The sequence below is a fragment of the Acomys minous genome (assembly GCF_964271855.1).
Source record: "Acomys minous genome assembly, chromosome: 20".
Lineage (NCBI taxonomy): Eukaryota > Metazoa > Chordata > Mammalia > Rodentia > Muridae > Acomys > Acomys minous.
Window position 1 is genome coordinate 9,533,556 of NC_140502.1, and position 27,748 is coordinate 9,561,303.

Below are 27,748 nucleotides of genomic sequence, written 5' to 3' on the forward strand. Positions count from 1 at the left end.
TCACACATTTGTAATGGACCCTAATAGGGACCATTAGTTCACCAGCTGGATTTGTGTGGAGCCTTGTGAGGTGTCTCATCATTAATGAGTAGGCATTGTTTATATATCTCTGCGAAAAGTTTACATAACATCCCCAAATCATCTCAAGGGCCTGGTAGCCAACTGGCCATCAGTTTGTTCTGTTTGAATAAGTAGAACCAAGAAGAAGCTTCAACAGAAAAAGTGTCACCAGCTCTAAGCCTCCTCATGTGAAAGTGCTGGACCAGGAAGATGGCCAGTTTGTTTTTGTGTCTAGTCCTAGTTTCTGGTGATTGGGACCATTAAGGCAGATGGACATGGGTAAATTGGTGATCTACACAAAGAGATCAGAGCCAAATGTGTGTTTTTAATGCCAGCACACAGAGAGCTGAGGAAATAGAATGAGGAATCTGAGACTTGAGTAAGATTCAAGAGGTTCTGTTTCAGAAAAAAAAAAGAAAAGCAAAGAGCAACCAATATACAGAAGCCACATAATCTACATCCCAGCCCAGCACAGAACTGGGGAAATAGCAGCCAGCCTCCCCACAAGATTAGTTCGTCTTCCTCAGAGCCTGATAAGATGATGTCTTCATAAAACAAAGAAAAATCAGCCTGCGTAGGACATACACTTTGTGTGGGTTCCTACAACACGAAGACGAAATATCTGCCACCTCTGGCAACTGGAAGACGCCATGACTCCCACTCTCACTGCTCTGCTGTGTTTTGGTGAGATGCAAAGATTAAGAGGGTGAATTTTGGTCTGAGAGGGAATGCACCTTAAACTCATGCAATGGTCCATCAATGTCTCAACAGCTCAGAAATCATCTGCAATTGCAGGGTCTGCTCGTATTCAGAGCGAACACTTAGAGGTAACTCTCTTGCAGGACTGAGCCTGGTCTCTGGGAACCCTGCACTTTCAGGTGAGTGTTTGCTTAGCTGTCTGAGATTGGACATCTTTTGTGGGGACTACATGTCACTCGTGAGCAGCAGAGATGGAGAACAGCAGGTATGCACTGACTCTTGGGATGCCTGAAACATACTGGGTCTGAGAGCTGGCATCTGAGGAGAATTCTTTGGACCCAGCTGCCGATTTTCTTGCAGGGGAACTCTCCAAACCCACAATCAGGGTGGTGCCAAGCAGTGTGGTAGCTATTGGGAGCCAGGTGACAATCTTCTGTGAAGGGCCATTACATGTTAAGGAGTACTATCTCTACAAAGAAGGAATTCCAGATAACCTGCTACCAACAACCCTTCCTGACACCAAGAAGAAAGCCAAGTTCTCTATCTCTTCAATTGAATGGTACCATTCAGGTCTATATTGGTGTTCCTGTAAAAACCCTACTGACATGTCAGGACAAAACAGTGAAATCCTGGAACTAGTAGTGACAGGTGAGAAACCCTCCCCCAACTCCAGGATCAGACAGGAGTAAAGGAATATGTTCACTTGGGGCTTATTTCCCAAATGTCAGAAGAGGAAAACAAGGCTTCCCATATGAGTCCACTGAAAGGGTTTCCTCTCCTCTCTTAGGATATCTCCCTGGTAACATCACCCTTTCAGCCCTTCCCAGCCTTGCGGTGAGCATTGGAGGATATGTGACCCTTCATTGTGACGCACAAGAGGCATATGACAGATTCATTCTAATGAAGGGAACTTGGAAGGTCTCCACAACTGTGCCCTCACAGAATAGAACCACTGGGATATTCCAGGCCATATTCAAAGTGGGCCCTGTGACCACCAATGAGAGATGGGGTTTCATATGCTATGGCTATAATATGAGGCACCCCCAGCTGTGGTCAAAGCCCAGCAACCACCTACAGCTCTTGGTTTCAGGTAAGCAAGATCTATCCTCTCCCTGGTGACACAGGACCTGTTGTGTGGTGGGTGATTGAGACTTGGTGCTTCTTAAACCAGTGTCACAGAATGTGTGGTACACTTGGACCTGAAATGTTGAAATAAGGCTTGGTATTAACAGTGGAAGCCAAGTTCCAAGTTAAAGTAGTGTCTTTATGTGTCTTTTTGCTTTTGTAGTTCAGTTTAAGTGTCCTTTGCAAGTGTGACCTTCTTTGAGCCACTGTCCTAACACATTCCTCATGTTTTTCTACATCCCTGCAGGAACCCTCCCCAAGCCCACCATCCGGGTTCATCCAGGTCCAATGGTGACATCAGGGAGCCCTGTGACCATCTGGTGTGAGGGGACCAAGGAAACCCAAATATATGTTATATATAGAGAGCAAAGCCAAGAATCCTGGTACGCACAGAGCAAAAAGGGCCACAACAATAAACAAATTTCACCATCTCATCTGTGACGCAACTGAATGCAGGGCGATACCAATGCTACTCTTACACCTCTGCTGGGTGGTCAGAACGAAGTAGCCCCCTGGAGCTGGTGGTTACAGGTGAGAGTGCTCTAAGGGGTTTTAGATCCAGATGTTATACTCAAGGAAACACTTGTCTAATACAATTACATACCACTGCCTATCCACGGGGGACAATGTGTTCTGTATAAGCTCATTTATTATTCCATATGTATCTTTCCTAGGAGTCTATGAAAAACCCACCCTTTTGGCCCTGGAAAACCCTGTTGTAAAGATAGGAGAGACTGTGTTCATCTCATGTGCCTCAGATCAGAAATTTGACCGGTTCATTTTAAGGAAGGATGATCAGAAAATCTACAGTTCCAAATATGAATATTCTGGGGTGAATCTGACCAGGTTCCAAGTGGGTCCAATAACCCCTACGGAAATGTGGACGTTTAGATGCTTTGGCTACTTCACAAGTAATCCTCATGTGTGGTCAGAAGCCAGTGACCCCCTTGAGCTCCTGGTCTCAGGTAAGGAAGCCTGAGACTCTTCTGAGTTACACTGCTCCTGACACAAATGCTCAGTGAAGAGACTGGTGTACTTTGAAGCTGAGCTCTCAGTAATCCTGAGACACTTGACTGTAAGACTCACTGTTCAGTAATGGAGGGCAGGGGATAGTGATAATCCAACTTGGGAATGTCAAGAGAGTTATTGACTTACCCATGGCCTTACTGCTTCAATTGATATTCAGGGGTAAATTTCATAGCAATGATTGTTATTTTTATTTAATTAATTTATTTGGATTACTTTCCCATTGTTATCCCCTCACTTGTGTGCTCCTGTTCTTCCCCCTCCCTCTCTCACCCTATTTCCCTTCCCTAGGTCTTTGACAGAAGGGGACCTCCTTCCCCAGCATGTGATCACAGCCTCAAGTCTCATCCTGGTGGCCTGTCAGCAATAAGTTTTGTCTTTACTTTAGAACTGTTCAGAGCCCCACTACTTCTCCTAATTCCTTGTAGGTACCCTCAAGAAACCTACCTTGTGGGCAAAGCCAAATTCTGTGATTGCCTCAGGGGATCCTTTGACCATTGTGTGTAACGGGACCATGGATACCCAAATATATTTCCTGTATAAAAAAGGAAGCCCTGCACCCTGGTATAGACAAAGTCGAAAGGAACCTAGTAACAAGGTCAAGTTCTCCATAGCATCCATGGAAAAGCATAATGCAGGGCGATATCGCTGTTACTGTTACAATTCTGCTGGGTGGTCATATCACAGTGACACGCTGGAGTTGGTGGTGACAGGTGATAGGACACTCCCTCAACCCTTGGTTCTACTTTGAGGAAAGGAGTGTGTTCACAGTAGTTTCTTCTTCTCCAATCCTAGAAGAACTGGAAAACGGTTTACTGTATGATTTCACATAATAGGGTTCCTCTTCTCTCCTAGGAGTTTACACCTGTAAAGTCACACTGTCATCTCAGGAGGGCATGTGACCCTTCTGTGTATCTCACAACAGGCATATAACAGTTTCATTCTAATGAGGGAAGAAGAGAAGAGCTCCAGTGTTACATATATATACATATATAAAATCCAGTGGCTCATCCAGTGCTGAGTTCACATTGAGCCTTGTGACTCCCAACTGGAGTTGGAGGTTCACATGCTATGGCTATTTCTTGAGTAGTTCATGCCTTTGGTCACTGACCAGTAACCACCTAGAGCTTTAGCTCTCAGGTTAGAAAGCCTAATACTTTACTTTGAATGATATTACAACTGACACCAGATTCCAGGTAAGGACCTGATGTGTGTTGGGTGCTTGGACACAGAGCTACTGAACCCAATGTCATAGAATGTATGACACAGCTATGCTTGAGGGGCAGAAGCATTGATGAATGATGACATTGTACTTTATGAGTCCAGAGGTTATTTTAAATGTGTTCTTCTGCTATTGTAAAACAGCTCTATCTGTCACTTGCAAATGTGATCTGCTCTATGTGACTGTTTTAAAAGATGTGCATTATTCTTCTTTGCTGGGAACCTTCAGAAACTCACCATCTTGGGTCATGTGTGCTCTCTCATCATAACAGGGAGCTCTGTAATGATATAGTGTGAAGGGTCTCTAGAATCCCATTTGTATGTGATGCATAAAGAGTGAAGCCCAGACTCAGAGGAAGGACAGCAGGTTATGAAGAAGAGACTTGATACCCTATAAGCATATACAGGGGGAGGAAATCTTCCTCAGGAACAGTCATAGGGGAGGGGAATAAGGGGAAAGTGGGAAGGAGGGAAGAATGGGAGGATACAAGGGATGGGATAACCATTGAGATGTAACAAGAATAAATTAATAAAAAATAAAATAAAATAAAATAAAATTTAGTTTGTAAAAAATAAAATAAAATAAAAGTTTTATTTATGTTGCTAAAAAAAAATAGTGAAGCCCAGAACTGAGGGATAGACAGACTCCAATAGACCACAACAATAAGACAAAGTTCTCCATTGCTTCTTTGACAAACCTGCATATATGGCAATATAATCATTACTTTTCCAACTCATTTGGGTGGAGAGAGTACACAGATACCTTTCAGCAAGTGGTGGCAGGTGAAAGGACACTAAAATCACAATCCTTGTCTTTTTCTTCGGGAAATACTCTCCCAATGTTGTTCATCCAGAGATCATCTGCTGGAGACAACATGGGATGTGTTTCAAAGCAGCCTGCCTTCTCCTCTCCTAGGTGCCTACCATGAAAAACCTACCCTGTCAGCCCTGCCCAGGCCTGTAGTGACCGCAGGTGATAATGTGACCCTTCAGTGTGTCTCATCAAAAGGATATGACTGGTTTAAGTTGACTGGGAAAAATATGAAATTCCTCAGGTCCAAAAAGGCAAATTTGAACTTCGCAGGACAGTTCCAGGCTCTGTTTCCTAATATCTCTGTGCCATCCCCCAAGAAGGGGCCATTTAGTTGTTATGGATACTATACAAATACTCCATATGTGTTTTCAGTGGCCAGTAACGATCTGGAGATACATGTTTCAGGTAAGGAACTCTCTTTATTTAGCTGTGTTTTGATACTTGAAACAATTTATCATAAGCCTGCTAATGTCAGGAGCATTGTGGGACATGGGGGGGTTGCTGATGGGAGCTCTTACCTACCAAGGCTCAGAGTATGGGAAGTGATGATACTGTCAGAGCAGGATGAGAGGTGGCATGTACTCTCAGATCCATCTGGATGACTTCCTGTCTGTCATCCCAGGGCTGTCAAGGAAGCCTTCCCTACTGAGCCTGCAAGGCACTGTCAAATAAAGGTTGTAGGTTTTCCTGTCTAGGGAGGTTGTTCCATCCCAGAGTGAATGAAGATTCTCAGAGCATGTGAGTCTTCACTCCTTTTTTTTCCCTCCTTTATTAATTTATTCTTGTTACGTCTCAATGGTTATCCCATCCCTTGAATCCTCCCATTCTTCCCTCCCTCCCAATTTCCCCTTATTCCCCTCCCCTATGACTGTTCCTGAGGGGGATGACCTCCCCCTCTATATGCTCATAGGGTATCAAGTCTCTTCTTTGTAACTTGCTGTCCTTCCTCTGATTGCCACCAGGTCTCCCCGTCCAGGGGACATGGTCAAAGGTGAGGCACCAGAGTATGTGAGAAAGTCATATCCCACTCTCCACTCTACTGTGCGGAGTGTTCTGTCCATTGGCTAGATCTGGGTAGGGGCTTAAGTTTTACCGACTGTATTGTCCTTGGCTGTTGCCTTAGTTTGAGCGGGACCCCTGGGCCCAAATCTGCCTATCATAGTGTTCTACTTGTAGGCTTCTAGGACCCTCTGGGTCCTTCTACTTTGCCTTTCTCCCATGATTCTCTCATCTAGAGTCCCACTAGAAAGTCCTCTCCTCTGTCGCAGTTTCCTGGTAAGTGAAGGCTTTCGTGGGACATGCCCCTTGGGCTAATATGCAGATATAAGTGAATATATACCATTTGAGTCTTTCTGCTTCTGGGTTAACTCACTCATTATGATCATTTCTAGCTCAATCCATTTATCCACAAATTTCGGGAATTCCTTGTTTTTAATAGCTGAATAGTATTCCATAGTGTATATGTACCACAGTTTCTTTATCCATTCTTCTATTGAGGGACACTTAGGCTGTTTCCATGTTCTGGCTATTATGAATAAGGCTGCTATGAACATGGTTGAGCAAATTTTCTTGTTGTGTGCTGGAGCATCTTCCAGCATGGTACTGGCACAGCAACAGGCTGGTTGATCAGTGGAATCGAATCGAAGACCCAGATATGAATCCACACACATATGGTCATTTGATTTTTGACAAAGAAGCTAAATCCATTCGATGGAAAAGGGATAGCATCTTCAACAAATGGTGCTGGTCTAACTGGATGTCTATGTGTAAAAAAATGCTAACCCTGTATGCTCATACGGTATCAAGTCTCTCCTTGGTGACCTATTATCTTTCCTCTGAGTGCCACCAGGCATCTCCATCCAAGGGAAATGTTCAAATATGGGGCACCAGAGTTTGTGTGAAAGTTAGATCTCCTTCTCGACTCAACAGTGGAGAATGTCCATCGGCTAGTCCGGGTAGGGGTTCGAGGTTTACTGCCTATTTTTTCCTTGGCTGTTGCCATAGTTTTGGGAGGACCCCAGTGCCCGGACTCACCTGTAGTTTTTCAGGACCCGTTGGCTCCTTCTATTTCCTCTTTCTCTCAGGCTTCTCACAGCAGGTGTTTTAAACTATTAATGGTCATTTAATGAGATGCTGAATGGATGATAAGGGACAATGGGAACCAGATGTGGTGAATACAGAGAAGATACTCTCTGAGTGCCATTGAGGAGCAATCTTTCTTCCTTGACAATAAATCTTCACCTAATGACTCCATGGAGATCCATTTCTAGGGGAATTACCTTTCATGTTTGCATTCCCCAGACTGGACAGCAAGCATAGAGGTCTCTCTAGTTTTGAACAGAAATGAAAGATGATTTTCTTCACCAATTATTCGTTCTCAGTGTTTATTTAAACTTGAAGCTTAGACCCAAGTTGAAACTCAAACAGTGTGATATTTGTGAATAATCCAATAAGAAAACCAGAAGGAATCATGGCACTCCAGGGAAAGAGCTTGTACTAAATCATTTTGAAGTTATGCAAATATCCTAATGTGTATTTATGAGACAGGATGTTGATCTCCAACACTCACTTAGAATTCTTAAGTACTAATTAAGTATCAATTTTGTATCATATCTTCTGTTATTAGAGTCTGATGAGGACATCACTGAATCACAAAACAGATCCAAACCACAGACAGGTGAGTAAGGAGACTACTCAGTCATAAAGCTGGTCCAAATGTTTTGATGTCTAATTATCCTTGGGTGACTTTGATCTTCCCTGCTTTCTTTGACCACAGCTCCAGATACACAGTACCATCACACAGTGGAGAACCTTATCAGGATGGGGATGGCTGGCTTGGTCCTTGTGGTCCTTGGAATTTTGGTGTTTAAAGATTGTCACAGCTGGAGAAAGATTCAACATGGAGATGTAAGATGAACAGAGAGACAAAAATGCATCTTTTGTGGTTCTAGGGACCAGAAAATAAATACGAGATTTCAGGGTGGTTTATTAGAAAAATGCAGTGGTCTGGTTGGAGAAGTGCCATCAGGTACATATCAGGAGTCACTGTAAATTGAGTGGAAGTGAAAGGACTGGTTTCATGGGGTGGGGGTGGGGAGTATCCTTCTCACCAAATTAAAGCTATTGTCTTACAACTTGCTGTGGACTTTTGCTGTCATTTGTTCTAATCTCATGACATAGGGAAACATCCTGCAGCACCAACCAGGGTTGGATTCTCATCTTTGTACACATTCTACTTTGTCTGGCTTTCATGTTACATTTTTAAAATAATTTTAAATGACTACACTACCACCTAGTTTAGGAGTTTCAATTTTTTCTACTTTCAACAAAATACTTGGCTCAATTATAATAATTTCCAGCATAAATAGAAGCATAGACTGAGAAATAAGTGACTTAATTTATATGATGCCCAACATCTGTTTGTGGAAGCAGTTTTTGACATATGTCCATTGTGTGATTTCTCTTAAAACTGAATAGATTGGCACTGATGCATCATGGTTAGAAGAACTCATTGGCAGTGTACTGTTGATATGGCCAGAGAATCATTACTTTTCATCATTTTTTACAAGGATCAATTATTTTATTATTTATCTTCTAAAGTTATTGTATAAAAGTCACAAATCTATACTTTAAGATAAAAACTAATCACTCATGTCTATCTTAAGTCCTCAGGGTACACATCTGTTCAATGACATTTAGAAAAAGATTAAATCATATCAGGAAGCTTGAGGCAAAAATTGTTACAGGAAATTAACCAAAGTTTAATCACTAGCCTAGCGTTAGCTGGAAATGCATATCAACCAGTACTAGCCCAGCTGCCATTTTTGTTTTCTGGCCACAAAAAAATCCCTAGCTCAGTTGCTATGAGTGTGCCTTTCTGAACCTCAAGTTGTTCGCTAAGATTTTCTTTTTTTTATTGCACATACACACACACACCTTTTATTTTGATTTTTTTAAACAGATCAATGCTATTGTCAAAACCAAGTATATGTTGTATCAATTTTGTGGAGACTGGAAGACACAGATAGCAAGTTGTTCAGGAGAAAAAGTGTCCACATACACCGTGGAGAGAAAACCCTCCCCAGGAACCTGGCTGCTGCATTGCCAGCCTTACACTGCTAATGGCCTCAGGCCTCTGAAGAATCCTGCACAATGAGTAGCCACAGAAGTTGGTGATGCTGGCTGCTTTCATTTGTGCACATTCGGAAAACATTTGCTGTGTAGGAAGTCCCCTGGGGATTTAGTGAAGGATAGTGAACCAGCCTTCCCTGGGAGGTAATTCTAGTTAGCAAAAGCTGGCTGCGGTGTGGGCAGTTCCAGGACAGTGTGATAACAAGGACACTGGCTCTAAGATGCCTCAGCTGAAAGATGTGCTATTAATTTCTGTTCTGCTGGGAAAACCGCTGCCAACTGAACTGTGATGGGCAGAGGGTTATCAGACACACTTTAATTTCAGTGTTATAAAAATGGAGGGGTGGTGGTGGGGGTGCAATGGGGGTGGAGCTGTTCGCTAAGATTTTCTACATCAAAGCCACTAGCAAAGCAAAAGCATCTTAACACAACTGTACTAACAGTCTACATCTCCAAAATCTCTTTAAGTGTGGTTTACATTTCCAACAATTTACATCTCTAGGTTCTTTCTGAGGGTGGTGGTGAATCATGAATCTGTTCCAGCGGCCATCCTTGAGAAAGCTCAATCACAATTAAGTGTCATAGCTAATGATACTTCCTAGTGAGGGGCTGGAACCCCTTAGAGTTTTCATACAACTCATAGATTATGACAGATGTGATGACCATTAAGGCAGCAAGCAGATGTGATGCTGCACAACAGCACGGAATCCTCAGGACAGCCAGCCCTCAGGGCTCTGCCTCTTCCAGGCACAGCCATTGTGTTTGTGCTAATCAGTGGGCTACATGTCATGAGTTCTAAAGCTGTTTTGCTATTCCTCTTGCATGGACTCCAGCAGATAACACCGAAATCAGCCCCAAAGTAGGGTAATATTTATACAGAGTTGCTACAACAGCATTGAAAAACAACCAGGATGATGGAATCACAGGACAAAAGAAGGAGAAACAAGTGTCATGACAAAGGTCAGAGGTGAAGCATGTTTATGGGGCAGAGAAGTCCCAGCTATGCACCTTCAGCTTCTTGGGTACATTGCAAAAAGCAATGGCTATGTAGAGTTACTGGATTTAGAATCCTTGGAATTCCTTGTTGCTTCCCCCATTCTGTGCTAATATATCATGACAACAATATATATGTATATATATATTGTGTACACGTATTTGCATATGTATAATTATATATATATATATATATATATATATATATATATATATATATATTGACCTGTTTATAGATTACGTATCATATATAGACTTCGGATATACCATATATATGATACATGAATATATATATATATATCATATATCGCAAATTTATTATATATAGAGAGAGGTGTTTACATGTATGTGTTTGCAGATAGATAGATAGATAGATATATACATACATACATACATACATACATACATAATACATACATACACGTATAAATAAGAGGGATATAGGTATTCAGGGTGGCTGTACGGTTGCTATGATTGATCCTGCTACTCATGTAATGTTAGTAAAATTTGATAGATCTAAAGTTTATATATTGGTATGCACAATATATAAGCAGGTTATTTTTATATGTGCTGGGTGAATTTAAATCTCATATCTACACATGATCATTAGATTAAAACTTATCTTACCTCATTAAAATCCTACATCTGAATACTAATTTTTAAAGATGCTTGTGTAGTTTATCAGTTCATAAGCTCATTTTTCATTTACAGCATCACCACGGTGCCCACTGTTGTTTACATGTGATCACTGTATTGTCATTTTTAATGAAATATTTATTCACTATACATCCTGATCATGGCCCTCATTCTCCTCTCCTACCAGTCCAATCCTCCTTCTCTATTCCCCATGTCCCCCTCCACTATGCCTCATAAAAGGAAGTCACCCCAACAATTCACCCCACCATATCAACTTGCATCTGGACTGAGAATGCCTCTTCCCCTGTGGCCTGGCAAGTCATCCCCCTTTAGAGAAAAGTGCTCTAATAGCAGGTAACAGAGTCTCTACATTAGAGGCAGCCCATTTGCTCTTACTAGGGGACCCCCATGAAGCCAGAGCTGCCCATCAGCTTCATCTGTGTAGGAGGTGTAGGTACAGCCCATATGTGGTCCTTGGTTGGTGCTTCAGTCTCTGTAAACCCCTCTGTGGCCTGGTTAGTTGGCTCTGTTGGCTACTTGCATAGCTCCTGCCCTGCAAATCTTTCTATTTTTGCCCCCACCTTTCCACAAGTTTCCCTATGCTTTTACCAGTGTCAGTCTGTGAGTCTCAGCATGTTTTGCTATACATCCTACATCAAGTGAGGGAACAAGAGATAATTGTCTCCACAAGGCTGAAGAGTGTTAAGTGTTACTACCGGTCTTAAATGGGAGCTAGTGGCATTCCTCTAGAGAGCAGAGCATCTGGAACATTGAGATGTAGTTAGACTTGAGAGGGAGGTGGCCAAGAGAACAGGTCTCACTATGAGGTCTCTGATATATCCTTTTCCTACTAAGAAGCCCAGTCCACCACCTATCTACATGGTCCATTCAATAAGGGAGTCAAAACCATGGTCCTCAAATGTCTCCAGAACATGAGCTGATTCCTATTGTATATGTTACATCTGAGTCCTCCAGAGTCTAGAGCACACCAGGACTTCACTGACCACCTTCCCCCAGCATTGATGATAGTTATTTAGACCTGTGTCTGAGGGAGTCTTCTCCTAGTTTTACAAAGGATTTCTCCCTAGTTTATGCTACCTTTCCAGAAGGGGATAAACCAGCTTATACTTATGAGAGTATATCATACTCCTTAAAGGGAGTGTAGAGATACCTGCTTTATCAACATTTCCGTCAATATACAGACAGGTTTCTCCCTGTCTCCATAGTGCTCTCCTACCTTGTACTTGGGACTCTAACAAGTCTCTCTCTGTCTCTGTCTGTCTGTCTGTCTGTCTGTCTGTCTGTCTGTCTCTCTCTCTCTCTCTCTCTCTCTCTCTCTCTCTCTCTCATTATATTAGACTTTCTTCAGCACATCCCTTTGGAGACAGAATAGATGAAGGATGATGATGGTGTGTTTATTACCTTTTGAATATTTAGGTAGTGTAATTAGAGGTCAGCTTTGTAGAAATCCAAGTCACCCTTCTGGGCACAGGACTCTTAATGAGCCCATATTACTTGGTGTCTCAGTATTCCTACCCTGGACTGCATGCCACTAATGTCAGCACCAGGCTGAGGACACTCCATTTGCAACCCAAGTATCTTAAGTGTCTTTGTTACAGATGTTTCTCTCCAAAGTTTTTCTTCAACCACTTAATAGGGCAACTGTCACTGCTCCATCATGCAACTTCAGACATGTGAGAAGGTTTGGCTGGACTAATGAAACTTCCAGGCTGTAGTGTCTGAGGATTTGGGCCTGGTAGGGGAGCATGTCTTGTCCTTTCATTTCCCTTCAATGGTCTCTGAATAAGGAGAGAGGCTCAGGGGCAAGGAAGTGGGATAGGGAGAAGTGGAAAGAAGGGTGAAACTTAGAGGAGAAGAGTGGGATAAAATTATGGGGAAAAGTAAATAAGTAAATAATAAAAATTAAAAAAAATAAAGTAGGATCTGAAAAGAGTGTTCAGTCAAATTGGATGTGGTTCTTTTGGATGGTGACAATGTCCAGATTAAAGATGGACAGTTTCCCTGAGTTTAGATCTCTCCAAGTATTCAGTAATCTCATGGTCCTGTCAACTTTGTGATCACGTGCATCTTCTGCCCAGATGCACTACTGCTTCTCATGTCCCCTTCTAGTGGTGGAGGTGCAGATTTGGGACATCCATGAGTCATTACCACCACATTGGAGGTCATATCTTACCTTCTTTTGTGATGAGTTAGAATGTCAAATTAAGGCCTTCAAGTTATTGGACCAGCTGACCTGAGCATTAACACTGAAGTAAATGACACCATCATCATAGTCTTAGGGACTAAGAACAGAGGCTGTTACCTGAGCATTGAGAAAAGTTACTCATTTGAGTGTATGTGTGTGTGTGTGTGTGTGTGTGTGTGTGTGTGCGCGCGCGCGCGCTCACGTGTGTGTAATGGTAACATCAAAAAATAGGAGGGGAGTTCCAATTGAGATTGGGGGAGGAGAGAATGAACGGGAAAATTAAGGAGAAAGTGAGATATAAAGAGAAAGGGCTCTGTTTTATGGCAGGAAGATGTAGATGATCAGCAGGTAAAAGTCATAGCTGGTCCAGGAGTGAAGTGACCTCCCTGAGTGAGGCAGCCAGGGCTTGTGAACATCTTCCCATACTTCCAGTCAAGCCAGGAAGGAAGTGGGCTCCACAGATTTCCCTATCATTCCACTTTTAGTCTTAGGTATCAACTTCAAACCATCTTCCTCTGTAATATCCCAATTTAGTCACTGGCACAGTCAAAGCTCAGCAGGGTTCAAATTGTTAAGTTGTTACCATTGTATCAAGCTCTTTTTTTATCATAAGATATAAATCAAGCCTCTGTTTCTACTCCAGTTAATTCCTTTCATAGCTTTAGCCTCCTGGGGTAACCCTCTCTGTCTCTGATCATCCGTAGTGATAAATCCTTACACAGCAACGTCTCATTTTGACATTCATACCCACTTGAGTTAATCTTTCCCACAACAAAACTGGTATATCCTGCACAAGGCAAGTTCTTCCTGATTCGCCATCTCTGCCTGCTACATAAAGCATCATTTACTAATGCCTGATATGCCTCTCACAGCTGCATCTTGGAACTAATGGGGCCAAAGGAAAGACCTTTCTAACAACCCCAATCTGATAAGGAAAAAGACACTTCCTTTCTTGACCCATTTAACCAAAAATGTGTCCTTGTACTTAGGTTAATTATGCTGGGCACATGTGGAAACCCACACACTGTTCAGAATGGAGATACACACATCATTTGTATTCAGACTACTACAGAAGTTTTATTAATTTTCTATTAGTGTAGTACTATTGCTAACCCCCAACCTACACAGTGGTGTTACTCTTGATATAGCAGCACTTACATATTTTCTTTTGCTAATTTATTGAAAGATAAAACCACAGGATACATTCATTGTGCAAGTCACCCTATAAAATGTGACCCCAGCAATCATGTTGCTTTTCATTTAGGATAACCCATGCCATTCTTTGACAAGTATACACCCCCAAGTCTCTCTTCACCTTTGTTCAGGCCTGGGATAGTCACTTCTTCAATGTGTCTCTACCACAAGGACTCAGTTTATTTATATCCTTACTTGGCTTTAACATTTTTTTTGTTGTATGAATACCAGGGAGGGATGGGGAACACTTGAAGTGACCCATGAGACAAAAGACTAGATGGATTGAGTAGAGTCAACAGGGCTCAGGGGACATCCCAGGTTCTCCACTTACACCCATGTCAATCAGCTTCATCCAGGAGCCAGAGAAGAGGAAGTCACTACAGCAGAAGTTCTAGCCACTTCCCTTCCTGAATGATTCTCACGGTGAGCTAGGAGAACCCCACTTATTCATGAAGTCTCACCAGCAAAAAGAATTGTCTCTTTTTTTTTTACATGTTGGCTTCTGGGTCACTGAAACTGCTGAAGTATTTACATGAAGCAAAAACATATGATTTTAACTATCAAAACACTTTTAAAAAAAATTTTATTTTTAAAATTAATTTATTCTTATTACATCTCAGTTGTTAGCCCATCCCATGTCTCCTCCATTCCTCCCTTTCTCTCCCTTCCCCCCTACTCCCCTCCCCTCCCCTATGTCTGTGACTGAGGGGGACCTACTCCCCCTGTATATGCTCATAGGGTATCAAGTCTCTCTTTGATGACCTATTATCTTTCCTCTGAGTGCCACCAGGCATCTCCATCCAAGGGACATGTTCAAATATGGGGCACCAGAGTTTGTGTGAAAGTTGGATCTCCTTCTCCACTCAACAGTGAGAATGTTCTGTCCATCGGCTAGTCTGCGTAGGGGTTCGAGGTTTACTGCCTATTTTTTCCTTGGCTGTTGCCATAGTTTGCGGAGGACCCCAGGGCCCAGACTCGCCTGTAGTTTTCCAGGACCCACTGGATCCTTCTATTTCCTCTTTCTCAAATGCTTCTCACACCTAAAGTCTCAATAGGATGTCCTCCCCTCTTACCCACTTTCCTGGTAGGTACAGTTTTTCATGGAGACATACACCTTGGACTATTGTCTCGATATAAGTGAGTATATACCATTTAGCTCCTTTTGCTTCTGTGTGAACTCACTCATTATGACAATTTCTAGTTCAATCCATTTGACCACAGATTTCGGAAATTCCTTGTTTTTAATAGCTGAGTATTATTACATAGTGTAAATGTACCACAGTTTCTTTATGCATTCTTCTATTGAGGGACACGTAGGTTGTTTCCAAGTTCTGGCTATTATAAATAAGGCAGCTATGAACATGGTTGAGCATATGTTTCTGTTGTATGGTAGTGCATCCTCTGGGTATATTCCAAGGAGTGGAATAGCTGGGTCTTGAGAAAGCCCTATTCCCATTTTTCTGAGAAAGCACCAGATAGCTTTCCAAAGTGGTTGTACTAGTTTGCATTCCCACCAGCAACGCAGGAGTGTTCCTCTTTCTCTATACCCTCGCCAGCATGAGGTGTCAGTTGAGTTATTGATCTTAGCCATTCTGATGGGTGTAAGATGGAATCTCAGTGTCGTTTTGATTTGCATTTCTCTGATGACTAAGGAGGTCAAGCATTTCTTTAAGTGTTTCTCAGCCATTTGATATTCCTCTGTTGAGTATTCTCTGTTTAGTTCTGCACCCCATTTCCCTATTGGGTTATTTGGTTTGGTGGTGTTTAATTTCTTGAGTTCTTTATATATTTTGGATATTAGACCTTTGTCAGATGTAGGGTTGGTGAAGATCTTTTCCCAGTCTGTAGGCTGTCGCTTTGTTCTCTTGACAGTGTCTCCTGACTTACAGAATCTTCTCAGCCTCATTATTTCCCATTTATTAATTGTTGATGTTAAGGCCTGGGCTGTTGGTGTTCTGTTCAGGAAGTTGTCTCCTGTGCCTATGAGTTCCAGACTCTTCCCCACGTTTTCCTCTAACTGGGTTAATGTCTGTGGTTTTAGGTTGAGGTCTTTAATCCACTTGGACTAGAGTTTTGTGCATTGTGACAAATAGGGGTCTAATTGCATTTTTCTACATGTAGACATCCAGATCTAACAAAACACTTACACATTAAAATATGGGTCGATTTTGAAATATGTTCAATGAAAGAGTGAGACACAAGATGCCATCTGTTGTTACTTGAGTCCTATGACACATTCAGGTAGACAGATCTACGGAGGCTGAAAGCAGAATCTGAGGAAAGCACGGAATGGAAGTGAATATAAAATTGGAACATGGTTCTCTTGAGGGCAGTGGCAATACTTGACTTAAGACGGACAATTTCCATTAGTGTATGACCTCCACATGGGCAAAAACATATACTCATTTTCTAAGATCAACTTCGTTGGATTTTTTATGTTTGTGTGAATTTTTCTTCTGTCATTTTGATATATTGGTACATTGAAAATAAAATTCTTTGTGTATTGCTTTTTTTCACCTGCTATTAGGCTGTAAATATTTTTGAGATTCAAGTGTTTCCTCTTAGGCCCTTTAGGATAATTCAAGTAGAGGACCATATAATATGTAAAGAGGGGTAACTTGACTTTTTCTTCTTCAGTGCTTTTTACTTCTTTCTCTTGTGTATTGTTCTAGCTAAAATACTGAGTACTACAGTGAAAATGATTGAAAGTGTAGGTACCATATTTCTTATTACAGTTTTATAGGATATGCTTTTAATTCTTTCAAATTTAATACAATATTGCTAAAGGAATCAAGTAGAAGAAATCAATTAATTTTATTTGCAAATGATATGATAATATTAATAAAGGACACCAAAGACTCTATCAGAGATTTATTATTAGTTTCATTGATGTGGTAGTGTACAAAACTGACTTACAAAACCCAGTAGCCTTTCTATATATCAAAAACAAATAAGCTTTCAAATATTAAGGAGACAATCTCATTCATAACAGTTTCATAAAATAACAAAATATTTAGGAATAAACCTAAAGAAGGACTTGAAAGACCTTTGTGATGAAAATTCAAATGTTTGAAAAAATAAAGCAAGAAAGACACTTGAAGATCAAAAGACCTCTCTTGTACCTGGATAGAGGACTTAAAAATTGTAAAAAGTGGCTATTCTGATAAAAATAATTGCAGATGCAATGCAATCACAATCAAATTACCAGAGCCTTTCTTTTCAAATGTAGGAAAAAGGTATCTCATGTATATAGAAACACAAGGAGGACCAAGGATAAACAAAGCATCCCTGAAGACAATGAATGTTGTAGAAGGTCTCATCATACTTGATTTCAAGTTCTACTACTGAGCCATAGTAATAAAAACAGCACAGTACTGGCCCCAAAGGGACAGAGATAAATGAAATGAAATGAAACGCAGCCAATTCTAAATTTCAGAAAGATATAAAAATTGACAAAGGTGTACAAATTCTTGACAAAGATGTAAAAATATTGACACTGAAGAAAGACTAATCTTCAGCAAATGATGATGGTAAACACAGATCCCAATATGCGGAAAAAGGTAATTAAATTCTGTTCCCTCATCCTGCACAAAGTAGAACTTCAAGTGAAGTCAGAGATTAATATGATTATAATATATTTATATGCATTCTAAGTCTTCAAATGTTGTTGTTGATGATGATGACTATAACAAAAATAATAACAATAATGATTAAACACTCAAATCCCCCCAAAAACAAATTTTGTAAAAAGAGTATTTGAGTTGGCCACTCTGCATGTATTGAAACCATAGCTTCCTCAAACAGTGTCAAGTCTGGAGTTAATCAGTATTCTCCCATGAGTTTTATATCTGATAGGATGGAGGGTAATACATTAGTCCTTATATCACCAGTTGGGCCATAGTATATTGTAATTCCTTCTTGGCTTCCCATCTAATCGGATATTGCAATTTCCTAGGTAGGGAATTTAAAAAGTTCTCTTAATTGAATCTGAGCCTTACAGCTATGGCCTTTCGAGGATGGTACGTATTTCAGGCCCAGTGAGCTACTTAGTTTCTTATTTGAATCAGAGATCTTATAATTATCAACTGGATCCAGATGTTGATCATTGCATTTGCAAATATGAAGATGATGCCCAACAAGGGCAGGATGATTCTTCCTAGACCTGGAATGGAAAACTGTCCAGGAGGGGATGTTTACAAGAGTATAGTTTAATAAAACGGATGAGCTAAAGAAGAAGAAAGTAAATAACAGTTTCTGCCTTCTGCTCCAATAAGAATTTTCAAAACAGAATGGATGACTACTTATAAAAAGTGTTAAAAATAAATAATCCCTCACTGATTCAATTCCACAGAGAATTTAAAATTGCTTGCCTATGATATCCTGAGCTCATCAGTGGCAAGGATGATGCTACCCAGGTCTTCATCCTCATCTTTTTATGTCATGGTCATCAGTTTTAGAAATCCCCTCCCTCTTTGGAAATTGAGGCAGTTAATACTTAAGTGCCAGGGATGTTCTTTGACCATCTCATTAAACTATGAGGCTCTCTCTTTCCCAGACTAATGCAATCTCTAGATTCAAGGACTCTGGTACTCTGTCTCTTTTGGATGAAAGTTGGGATAATTCTCATCTAGTTACAGAAAATCTCCTCAACTTGGATCAAATATATGAAACATCATATGAATTGTATTAACTACTTTTCTATTCCTGTGACAAAATTTCATAACAAAGGCATCTTATAAAAGGACATGTTTAATTGGGCTTTTTTCCTATCTGCATTCATGTACAACGTGAATATACCTATCTATTTTTGTAGTACATTGTTTGTGATCCTAATAGTGTGATGATTACAGGGTGAAATGTTTAAAAAAATCATGGGACCTGCGTGTGTGACTATTGAGAGAGCCTGAGACTTTCACTACTTTTTTCACATGGTACTTAGGTGACCCTGTGAAGAGTACTTTGTGATTGGATCTTGTGTTCTCAGCTGATGAATTAGTGCAAACTAACTCAAGAGCAATTATCTCCCGGATTTTATACTTCAGACTGTGCTGGGAAAATAAGAAAGTTCCTTTATTCTCAACTGGGAGATGATTTTTTCCCATCTGAGCTCTACGGAATAAAGTAAACTATGCTCCAAAGAAGTGCCTTGGATAGAAGTCCTGAACTTACAGCATAATCAAGCTTAAGAAAAGAAGCTAAACACCAGTAGGAGGCCTGCTACAGCAGGGAGAGGGTTCATTTCAGAAGGTCATTTATTTACGTGATGAGAATAATGTGCATTTATAGGAAATAAGAAGATAAAACTGGAGAAAATAATCATCTCTCTTGAGCACTTTACACAGCATACATGTGTTTCTTTATCAGGAGTGCTGAGACAACCAACCAACCAACCAACCATCCAACCAACCAGAAAACATGCCAGAAGCCAAAACAGTAAGGAAAATTCTGCTTGGGTTGTATATACAGACGTTGATTTGTACACTGAGCAGTGAACTTCTCAGAGTGAAACTCCAGTTGTATTATAGTGGTTTTGGTCGACCGACCCTGACTTCTTTTTCCACCATTTCCACAATCACAAACCCAGGATCACACAATGGACAACCTCATCGTAATTGGCATGTCCGGCTTGATCCCCCCAGTTCTTGGGATTTTGCTTCGTGAGGCTTGCTGCAGCCAGAGAAGGATCTTGAATGCAGAGTAAGGGAGAGACAGCAATAGACCTTGCATGGTCACCAAGTCTGGGAAATAATTTTGAGGATGTCAAGCGTTTTGTTTTGTTTTTGCAAGAAATCCGGTGCTTAATGTTGGAAATCAATTGTGAGAAAAGATCCAGGAAGAAAATGTGTTTCGGGCACAGGGAAACAACTAAAGGTTAGGGGTGAGCTCTTCATCAATACATTAAGAGTCTTACCTTGATGTGCACTTTTGTGGATTTCTCCTCCTTCTCTTCTCAACTATGGTGTTGGGGAACATGTCATTCCATCAGAGAGGTTTTGGTCCTCGCTGCTGGGCATGTTCTGCTTGTCTTCATTCCCACTATAATTCCCATTATAATATTTCCTTTATTATAAATCACCACATTCCCCATGGTGCATTATAAGCCTCTGTTTTTGTTGTTGTTTTGTTGTTACTATGGATTCTTTCCTTGCAAAAAATTGACTCAAAACAATTAAAATTATGAGTGAAAGCCAGATATCAGAATGAAAAAAACAATTCAATCTAAATGATGCGCACCCAAATTATCAGGGATTTATTACACTTATTGCAATGTTGCTACTAATATATAAAATGCTGCTTAGATATTTAATGAAACTATCTCATTGGACACTATTGACATGGTTTTAAAATATCATTTTATTAAGTAAGATCTGGCCTGTGATATTTGCTAATTGGTGTGTATAGTCCTGTCCATGGATAACTTGAAGTTCCAGCCTCCCCTTCTCTGCTATGGTCAGCCAGTTCCATTCTGGGGTTAAAAAAAGGCACTGATCATAGCAGGTGGAAACCTTTTCCCTTCTTGCCTGGTTCTCTGCGTGGAGGCTGTATACCATCAAACTCAGATATATCTATGCATTCTCATAATATAGCTTGTTTTATCCTGAGTTGATTCTTGTATTAGTTGAGATCCATGAGGAGGAGAGCTTTCACTTATATTTTCCAGCCGTTTCATTAATATCAAGTGGGAACACTCCAGCCTAATAAAACCCATTTCTTGTTAAATGGGTGAAAAATGGAATGCTGACTTGGGGCTCTGAGGACACTGGGAATTGGACCAAATATCCCAATTGATGTACAACTTGGACTTAGTGAAGAAAAAGATTGTGTCCCTGAATTAAGATGCTCAGGCTAGGACAGTGGTATGGAGAATGTTGCCTGCCATTCGCCATCATTTCATGGTCCATGAGCCACTACATTTGTTTCTGGGTGTATCTAGATTAAATTGATTGATGTGGCAAGTCTTGCCTATTTTTTTTTGCAAGGGGGAAGTGGTGTACATAAAATGAAAAAAAATAATGGATCGCCAACATGTACACATCCACCGTTGTCTGCTTCCCATGTGTGGAAATAAGGTGACAGGCTGCTTCAAGATTCTGTAGTATTGATTTCTTTTCTTTTTTATTTTAATGATGGAAATGAAAATACACCTAAAAGTGAAGCCTTCTGGAAAAACCATTTGTTCTTCCCTGTCTTGTATCATTCCTCAAACTTGACCTTGGCCTCCCACCTGGCCTTGCCTTTCTGGGCTGGGTCTATAAAGACTTCCTTGTTGACAACAGTCTCGTTTAAGGGGATATCCACAGAGTACCTGGTGGGCATGAGGCGATTGTAGTTATAAACTTTCACAAAGGACTTGAACTTTGACCTCTTGGCAATTTTCTTCTTGCCCATGGCAGCTGTCACTTTTCGGGGATAGCAGTCAATTCCAGCCAGAGGGCATGGCTGTAAAGGCGGTCTGTGGTGCCATCACCGATGTTCTTCATGATGACGGCTTTGCATCCGGAGTAGCATCCATCCAGGACCAGCACCACTTTCCCAGGTCTCACGAACTTGCCCATTTTGACAGCAAGCAGCAGGAATCCAGCAGAAAGGAACGAAGGGTCCTGATTTCTTACACCATGAAAAACTGTATCCTAGAGCTGTGAGCTGTAAAAGCCTTTCCTCCTTTAAGTTGTCTTTGCCACAGTATTTTATCATAGTAATAGAAAAACTAACTGATATAGGCCTCATGAACACCTCCTTTAGCAATGTTTACTGTTGACAACCAAGGTTTGTGACAGTCCTGTGCAGGTAGCAACACTTGCTATGAATTCCTTAGAACAATATGTTACTATGTCCAGGAGGTTGTATTTCACAGCGCTTCTCTTGATCCCATATTTCTCTTCTTTCATATTCCCGGAACCATGGAGAGGGTGAAATAGATGTCTTTTTTTAGGTCCCAGCACCCAACAGTCACTTATTCTCCATACTTTGACAAATTATGAGTCTGCACCACCAAATAACTATTAAAAATTGCATAAGAAACATATATGACTTACACCGAGACCAGAACTAATCCATTCATAGAAACATAACTAGAAGGAATGTTGACATCCTTTCAATTTAGCAAAATAAGAGTAGCAGATTACCCCTTAGAGCCTGTAGTGACTTTAGTAGTGGATTTCTGACCTGGTGTATATTTTCTGTTTTTCAGGTTTACACATACATTTCTGTCATTTTAAAAGACACTTATTTCATTTTACTCTTTGAGATCTTCATATGTGAGCACCATGTTTACATCATTTCTGCACCACCCTCTCCCTACTCCACCTCCTCCCATGCATTCCATTTCCAATGATCAATGTTTTACTTATTATTATGTTACTATTGCCGAGTGTGTGTGTGTGTGTGTGTGTGTGTGTGTGTGTGTGTGTATGTGTAGACCTGTTGAGTCCTTACTATTGCTTATGTTTATACATGTTCAGGGGTGACCACTTGGGACTGAGTAGACTATCAGGGACTGACCTTGTGGAAGACTGATTATCAGTAGACATTAATTGCCCATAGCTCTTTATCTAGGGGTGAGGCCTCATAAGTGCTCCTTTAAGTATACTGACATATGACGTGGCGCTGTCTATGTGCAGTCTTGTTTAGGTGGCCGTAGTGCTGAGGTTTCAAGAGTACAGTTCTCTGTCCCTTGAGCTGGTTATATGTGACTTATTTTGTGACAAGGAGCCAGTGGACTGCGGGTATCTGGTGTTTGTGGGCTGCGAAAAGTCGGGCTGCAACACAAGGATTTGAAGTTAGCATTTTTCTTACCTGTCTCTTCATGACTCCCTCATTCACAACTTAGCCATGCAATAGTGGGATGCCAAATTAAACAACTAACACATATTAATGCAGATGCCTCAGCCTGATTTTTAAAAAATATGTCATCCATAGGATGGACCATTCATCCTGCTGCGGGGCAGGCAGTCAAGAACAAATTACTTGCTCTGTTTCAGCTTATCATAATTTGTTCTGATGCCCATCATTACAAAAAAAGATGAATTACTTTAATAGAAAGGGTTTGTGGACTGGAAACATGGCGAACAGAATAGAAGATGTGACTAAAGCCAGGCTAACTTTTTCTTTAAAAAATTTTTTTAATTCTTGAGACTCCATTTTCAGAAAACTCATGGGATATCAGACTTTTATATTTCAGTTTTATTTTTTTAAATGCAAATAGGCTTCTGGGAAGCCTCAGAAACAAGCAGCTCTCACCCAGCCTTGCCATATCAATCAACTTCCTGTCACTATATTTAAATGCCTGACACCATCAACTTACAAAGTGAAGTATTTTGGAGGTTCTAATGCAGGCTCCAATAGCCCTATTATTCATTCCTGAGAGAACCTGACAGCTCTCATCTGTTCTCTCTCTATAACATTGTACTTTGAGACATTTTATGAAAGGAGACATAAAGTGTGTGGTTTTTTAAAAATTGGCTGGTTTCTTTCACATACACGCTTGAGATCCAGCCACAGTTAATTTTTCTCTGCTGAGCAGTGTTCTGTGGCATGATGCACTTTGTGGTTTTTTTTTTCTTTTTTTAAAAATTTACTTTTTAAAATTCTCTATGATTTACACACCATGCACCAAAATCCCTCTCCTCCCCCCAGTAAAATTAAACAAACAGACAAACAAAAATATCATGTCACAAAAGCTGGAGTGCATCATGAAGGATAGTATTTTGTCCACATATATTTATTTTTAAATGTTCATCGTTACTTTGTCATGGGTCTGGTTTGAGGTCTACACTAGGGTTACCAGATCCTCACTTGGACTGCTGTCAGATATCCTGTTGTTGCCCTGTGGCAAGGAGATTCTTAATCTTTGAATTGGCTCGTCCAGTCCCTTTATGTGTTCCAGCAGGTCACACATGGGGTAGAAGTTGGGGTGAGGTCTATTCAGAGCCCTGGATCGAGGTCTGTTCCCATGTCCTCAGGGTAGGGCCTGCTCTCTTGTTCCCATGTTCTCAGGGCATGGCTGGGCCACCTGTTCCTATGTCCTCAGGGCAGGGTCCACTCTCCAGCTCTCAGGTCCCCAGGGAAGGGCCTGGCTCACCTGCTCCCTTGTCCTCAGGGCAGGGCCCACTCTCCCACTCCCAAGTCATCAGGGCAGGGGCCGCTCACCAGCTCCCATGTCATCATGGCAAGGCTGCATCTCCTGCTCCCACATTCTCAGGGCAGGGCTCACTCTTCCATTTCTGTGTCCTCAGAGCAGGGCCAGCTCTCCAGGTCCCATGTATCCAGGGCTGGATCACCTTCTCCCATTTCCTTAAGGCCAGCTCTCCTGTTCTTGTGTACTCAAGGTCAGTTCTCCTACTTCTGTGTCCACAGGGCCAACTCTCCTGCTCCCATTCCATTCACCAGATTGTTGCTGGCATTCAAGGCCTGAATGGCCTCCTACTCCCGTTGGTACTGGGTCTTGTTGGCCTTTAAGCAGATGTTCTTCTTTGGGTTGCTTTCAGAAATCACTGATGTTGGCCCAGATCAGCTTCTTGTCCCAGGGAACTTGTGGCTTTGTTCACTCACGCCTTCAGAGTCTCTGGTTCCATCACATGCCTCATCCACCATGGACCCCTGCTTTGGTGCTGCCCCTAGTTTCCACCTGTGCATGATCCAGCTCCTGGCACTAAGCATGGCTCTGGCCCCATGGGAGGACATCCATGGGGCTTGTGGTGTGGGCAATGCAGTCCTCACTCGGGCTTGACTCGAACAGCACCCCATCATCAAACACAATCTCCGTGGCCTGCACTGAATCAGGCCACAACCGGAAAAGCAGTGGTGGCATCCTGGTGTCCCTGGGAGATCACTGGAACATGGTCCCATGGTCCTGTGGCAGGAGGGCATGGACATTCCACATGACAGGATTTCCTTCTCTCTGAGAAACATCAGCACTATTGTTTGGAGCTCTCAGGATGGTCCTTTGGAGGCTGTGTGGTCACTGCTGTTCCTCAGATCAGACTCAATGTGTGATTGACACCATCTTGGATGATCTAAGCTTGGGTACTTCTAATATACTGTGCTAAGTATTTCCTCTGGATCAGATTGCTCTTGGGGCAGGGGTAAACATTGCTGTGTAGCTCTGGAACACAATCCTCCTCATCGGAATGCATCGAGGACCTCATCTTTCAAAAACCATGGCCCCGTGCCACTGCCACCAGTGTATATTTTCATGCATGGATGCTCTCCTGTAAAACCCACCTCTTACTCTGTAAGAAAGCAGTTACCTATTACCTTAAAAGTCATGATACTATCATACAATAGGTAGAGCATGCCTTGCATGCACATACTATAAGGCATAGGGTTAGGTAGGACCATAGATGAGATTGCTTCACTCACAATCTACACAACATATTCCATGTTATTAAGGTTTTAAAAAGTTGTTGTTGTTTTTTTCCAAGATAGGGTCTCCCTGTGTCATAGCCCTGGCTGTCCTGGAATTCACTTTGTAGAACATGCTGGCCACAGTCTCTCAGAGATCTACCTGTCTCTGGTTCATTAGTACTGAGATTAAAGGCATGTACCATCACACACAGATAGGCAGCATTTAATAGGAGGAAATGTCCATCTCAGGTTCAGTTTGATCACTCCATATTTTATAACCAATCTATGTGTTAATTTCAGAAAAGGGTACTTATGTGATGGGCTATCAAAAATGATTGTTGTGGTGGTATTTCTAGGGCCTCATTGAGTGACTAGGCAGGGAACTGTCACTTACATGGCTCTGAAACTTCCTTTTAATAACTTGTTGATGCTGAGCATTCTCCACCTATTCAAGATGCCTCTATTACAATATCTTTTAAATTCCGTTTGTAATTAGATTATAAAATAGCAGATTTCTATCCAGTTTTAGATTGAACTCTAGTTTTTTTTTTTAAATCCCCTCTGTGGAATGCTTTTTACTGTAAGGATTTGAGCAAAATTTAAAGTTCTTTTCAACATCACCAGACTGTTGGATTCCCATAGTCATCCTGCGAGAAAATACATTAACACCATCTTAGACCAAGGGAGGGAACATGGAGATTGTGACATGGTTGAGGTTGAACATTGGTAAATATTACCCTTCTGTATGATGGGGAAGCTCCTTATATTCCTCCGGTGTGCATGAGGGACTTGAACATTAAGGCAGAAGCTGCAGTGTCAGCTAAAGAGCTGTGGTCAGGAGAGAAGGGGTGAGGAAGAGGAAATACTGAGGTTCAGATGCAGAGTGTTGAGGAGGAGGGGCTGCCTTGTCTAGGAATGAGGAAGTCAGAGGAACAAAAATAAGAAGTAACGAAAGCAGAGCACAGGCGAGGAGGGGAGTGAGCAAACCCTCAGTGGGTCATCTGGTCTTGGGACATTTCCACTAAGCACCTTCTTCTGGGAACTTCTGTTCTGTAATGGTCCTGTCCACTCCCTTGCCAACTAAGAAACAGTGTGGTCCTCTTTAGATCTTGTTTCCCCACTATGGCTTAAGACAGTAATTTCAAACTATTCTGTCCTGAGATGTTCCTGTTGTTGTCTCCTGGCCACTGGGCTGCCTAGAAAGGATACACTTGATGCTGTTGTGTGACCTCCAGGTTGCTAAGGGCATGCCAGGTTCTCAGGTTTTGTGAGCTGTCTCCCATTCTGTGGTTGAATTAGATGACTCACCTGTCACTGAGAAATTTTTGTTCTTTTAAACAAATACTCAACCACATATCTAAAAATAATTTTCTAAAACTTTTAGGTTCATCACGTTGGACTTTTCTTATCTTCACTTAGGTCTATCACCAGTTCCATATCTGGCTTGAAGAAATGTTTGTTCAAATATCACAAGGAAGGATTTCATGCCCCAGGCTTGGCTGATAATGTTAATCTGCTGCGACCTGGACTTCCAAGTGTAGAAGTGCCTTTGAAGGGATGTTTAAAGTCACACATAAAGATCCTCACATAAATATGAGCATCACCCTCCTACAGGACTACTTTAGCTCCCAATGACAAAGATAGGTGTGTTTTAAAAACCCAAATATCAGAATTTTGATTTTACCAATGAAGATTCAGGAGCTAGATGCTGGCATGAATGCCTCGTACCTCAGAGAGGTAAAGAGTGCCCACAATTGACCGTCCTACCCAGCTGAAGTTCAAGAAAAAAATTCCCTTTCTCCTCCATGCTGTCTTAAATGCCTTGCAATTCAATGTCCATCTTTTCTGTTGACTTACATTCTTTCCCTTCAGGCTGGTTCCTTACTCTGCTGCTTGACCTGAGGTAGAATTTATTTAGCTGTTGGATTAAAGGTGTGATGTAGGGCTGACCCATACTACAATTACTTGTTTACAGAAAACAAAAAGCCCTTAGGGTCCAAGGCTGAGTCGTACCACAATTAGCAACAGATTTTTTTTTACAGTTCATAATTATGGAGTTCACTATGTGAACAAATATCCTGCAACAACTGATGAATTCTGACTAGAATACAGTGGTACCAAATTAAATGCCCATAATGCATTTTCCCCTTTCTATACTTTGGTATTTCCTTCTAGCTCCTCTAGCATTTGGTCACACAGCAAACAGCATCCTCTCCAGAGGATGGGCAGATGGGGTTGTCTTGGTTGGATTTACATATTCCAAAAATATCAGCTAATTGAAGCAGATTTCAACACGG

General features: G+C 41.4%; 2 protein-coding genes across 3 annotated transcripts in view; both read left to right on the forward strand.

The window, feature by feature from the left end:
• Positions 1–27,748, forward strand: part of LOC311591266 (leukocyte immunoglobulin-like receptor subfamily A member 6) — an 86,990-nt gene that overhangs the window by 44,384 nt on the left and 14,858 nt on the right. Inside the window, exon 3 of one of the 2 annotated variants that reach the window (XM_084770703.1) lies at positions 1,120–1,407. In XM_084770703.1, the coding sequence (XP_084626829.1) occupies positions 1,120–1,407 (288 nt within the window). Of the gene's footprint in view, positions 1–1,119; positions 1,408–7,721; positions 8,030–27,748 lie in introns of those variants that run through there. The other variant, XM_084770705.1, reaches the window with a different exon arrangement.
• On the forward strand, positions 1,792–5,617 carry LOC311590792 (leukocyte immunoglobulin-like receptor subfamily B member 3-like; the record flags this gene model as incomplete). The annotated part of the gene is made up of 7 exons (XM_084770050.1): positions 1,792–1,849; positions 2,132–2,206; positions 2,341–2,415; positions 2,559–2,849; positions 3,339–3,623; positions 5,048–5,350; positions 5,568–5,617. The coding sequence occupies 7 exons, from the start codon at positions 1,792–1,794 to the stop codon at positions 5,615–5,617; spliced, it is 1,137 nt and encodes a 378-aa protein (XP_084626176.1).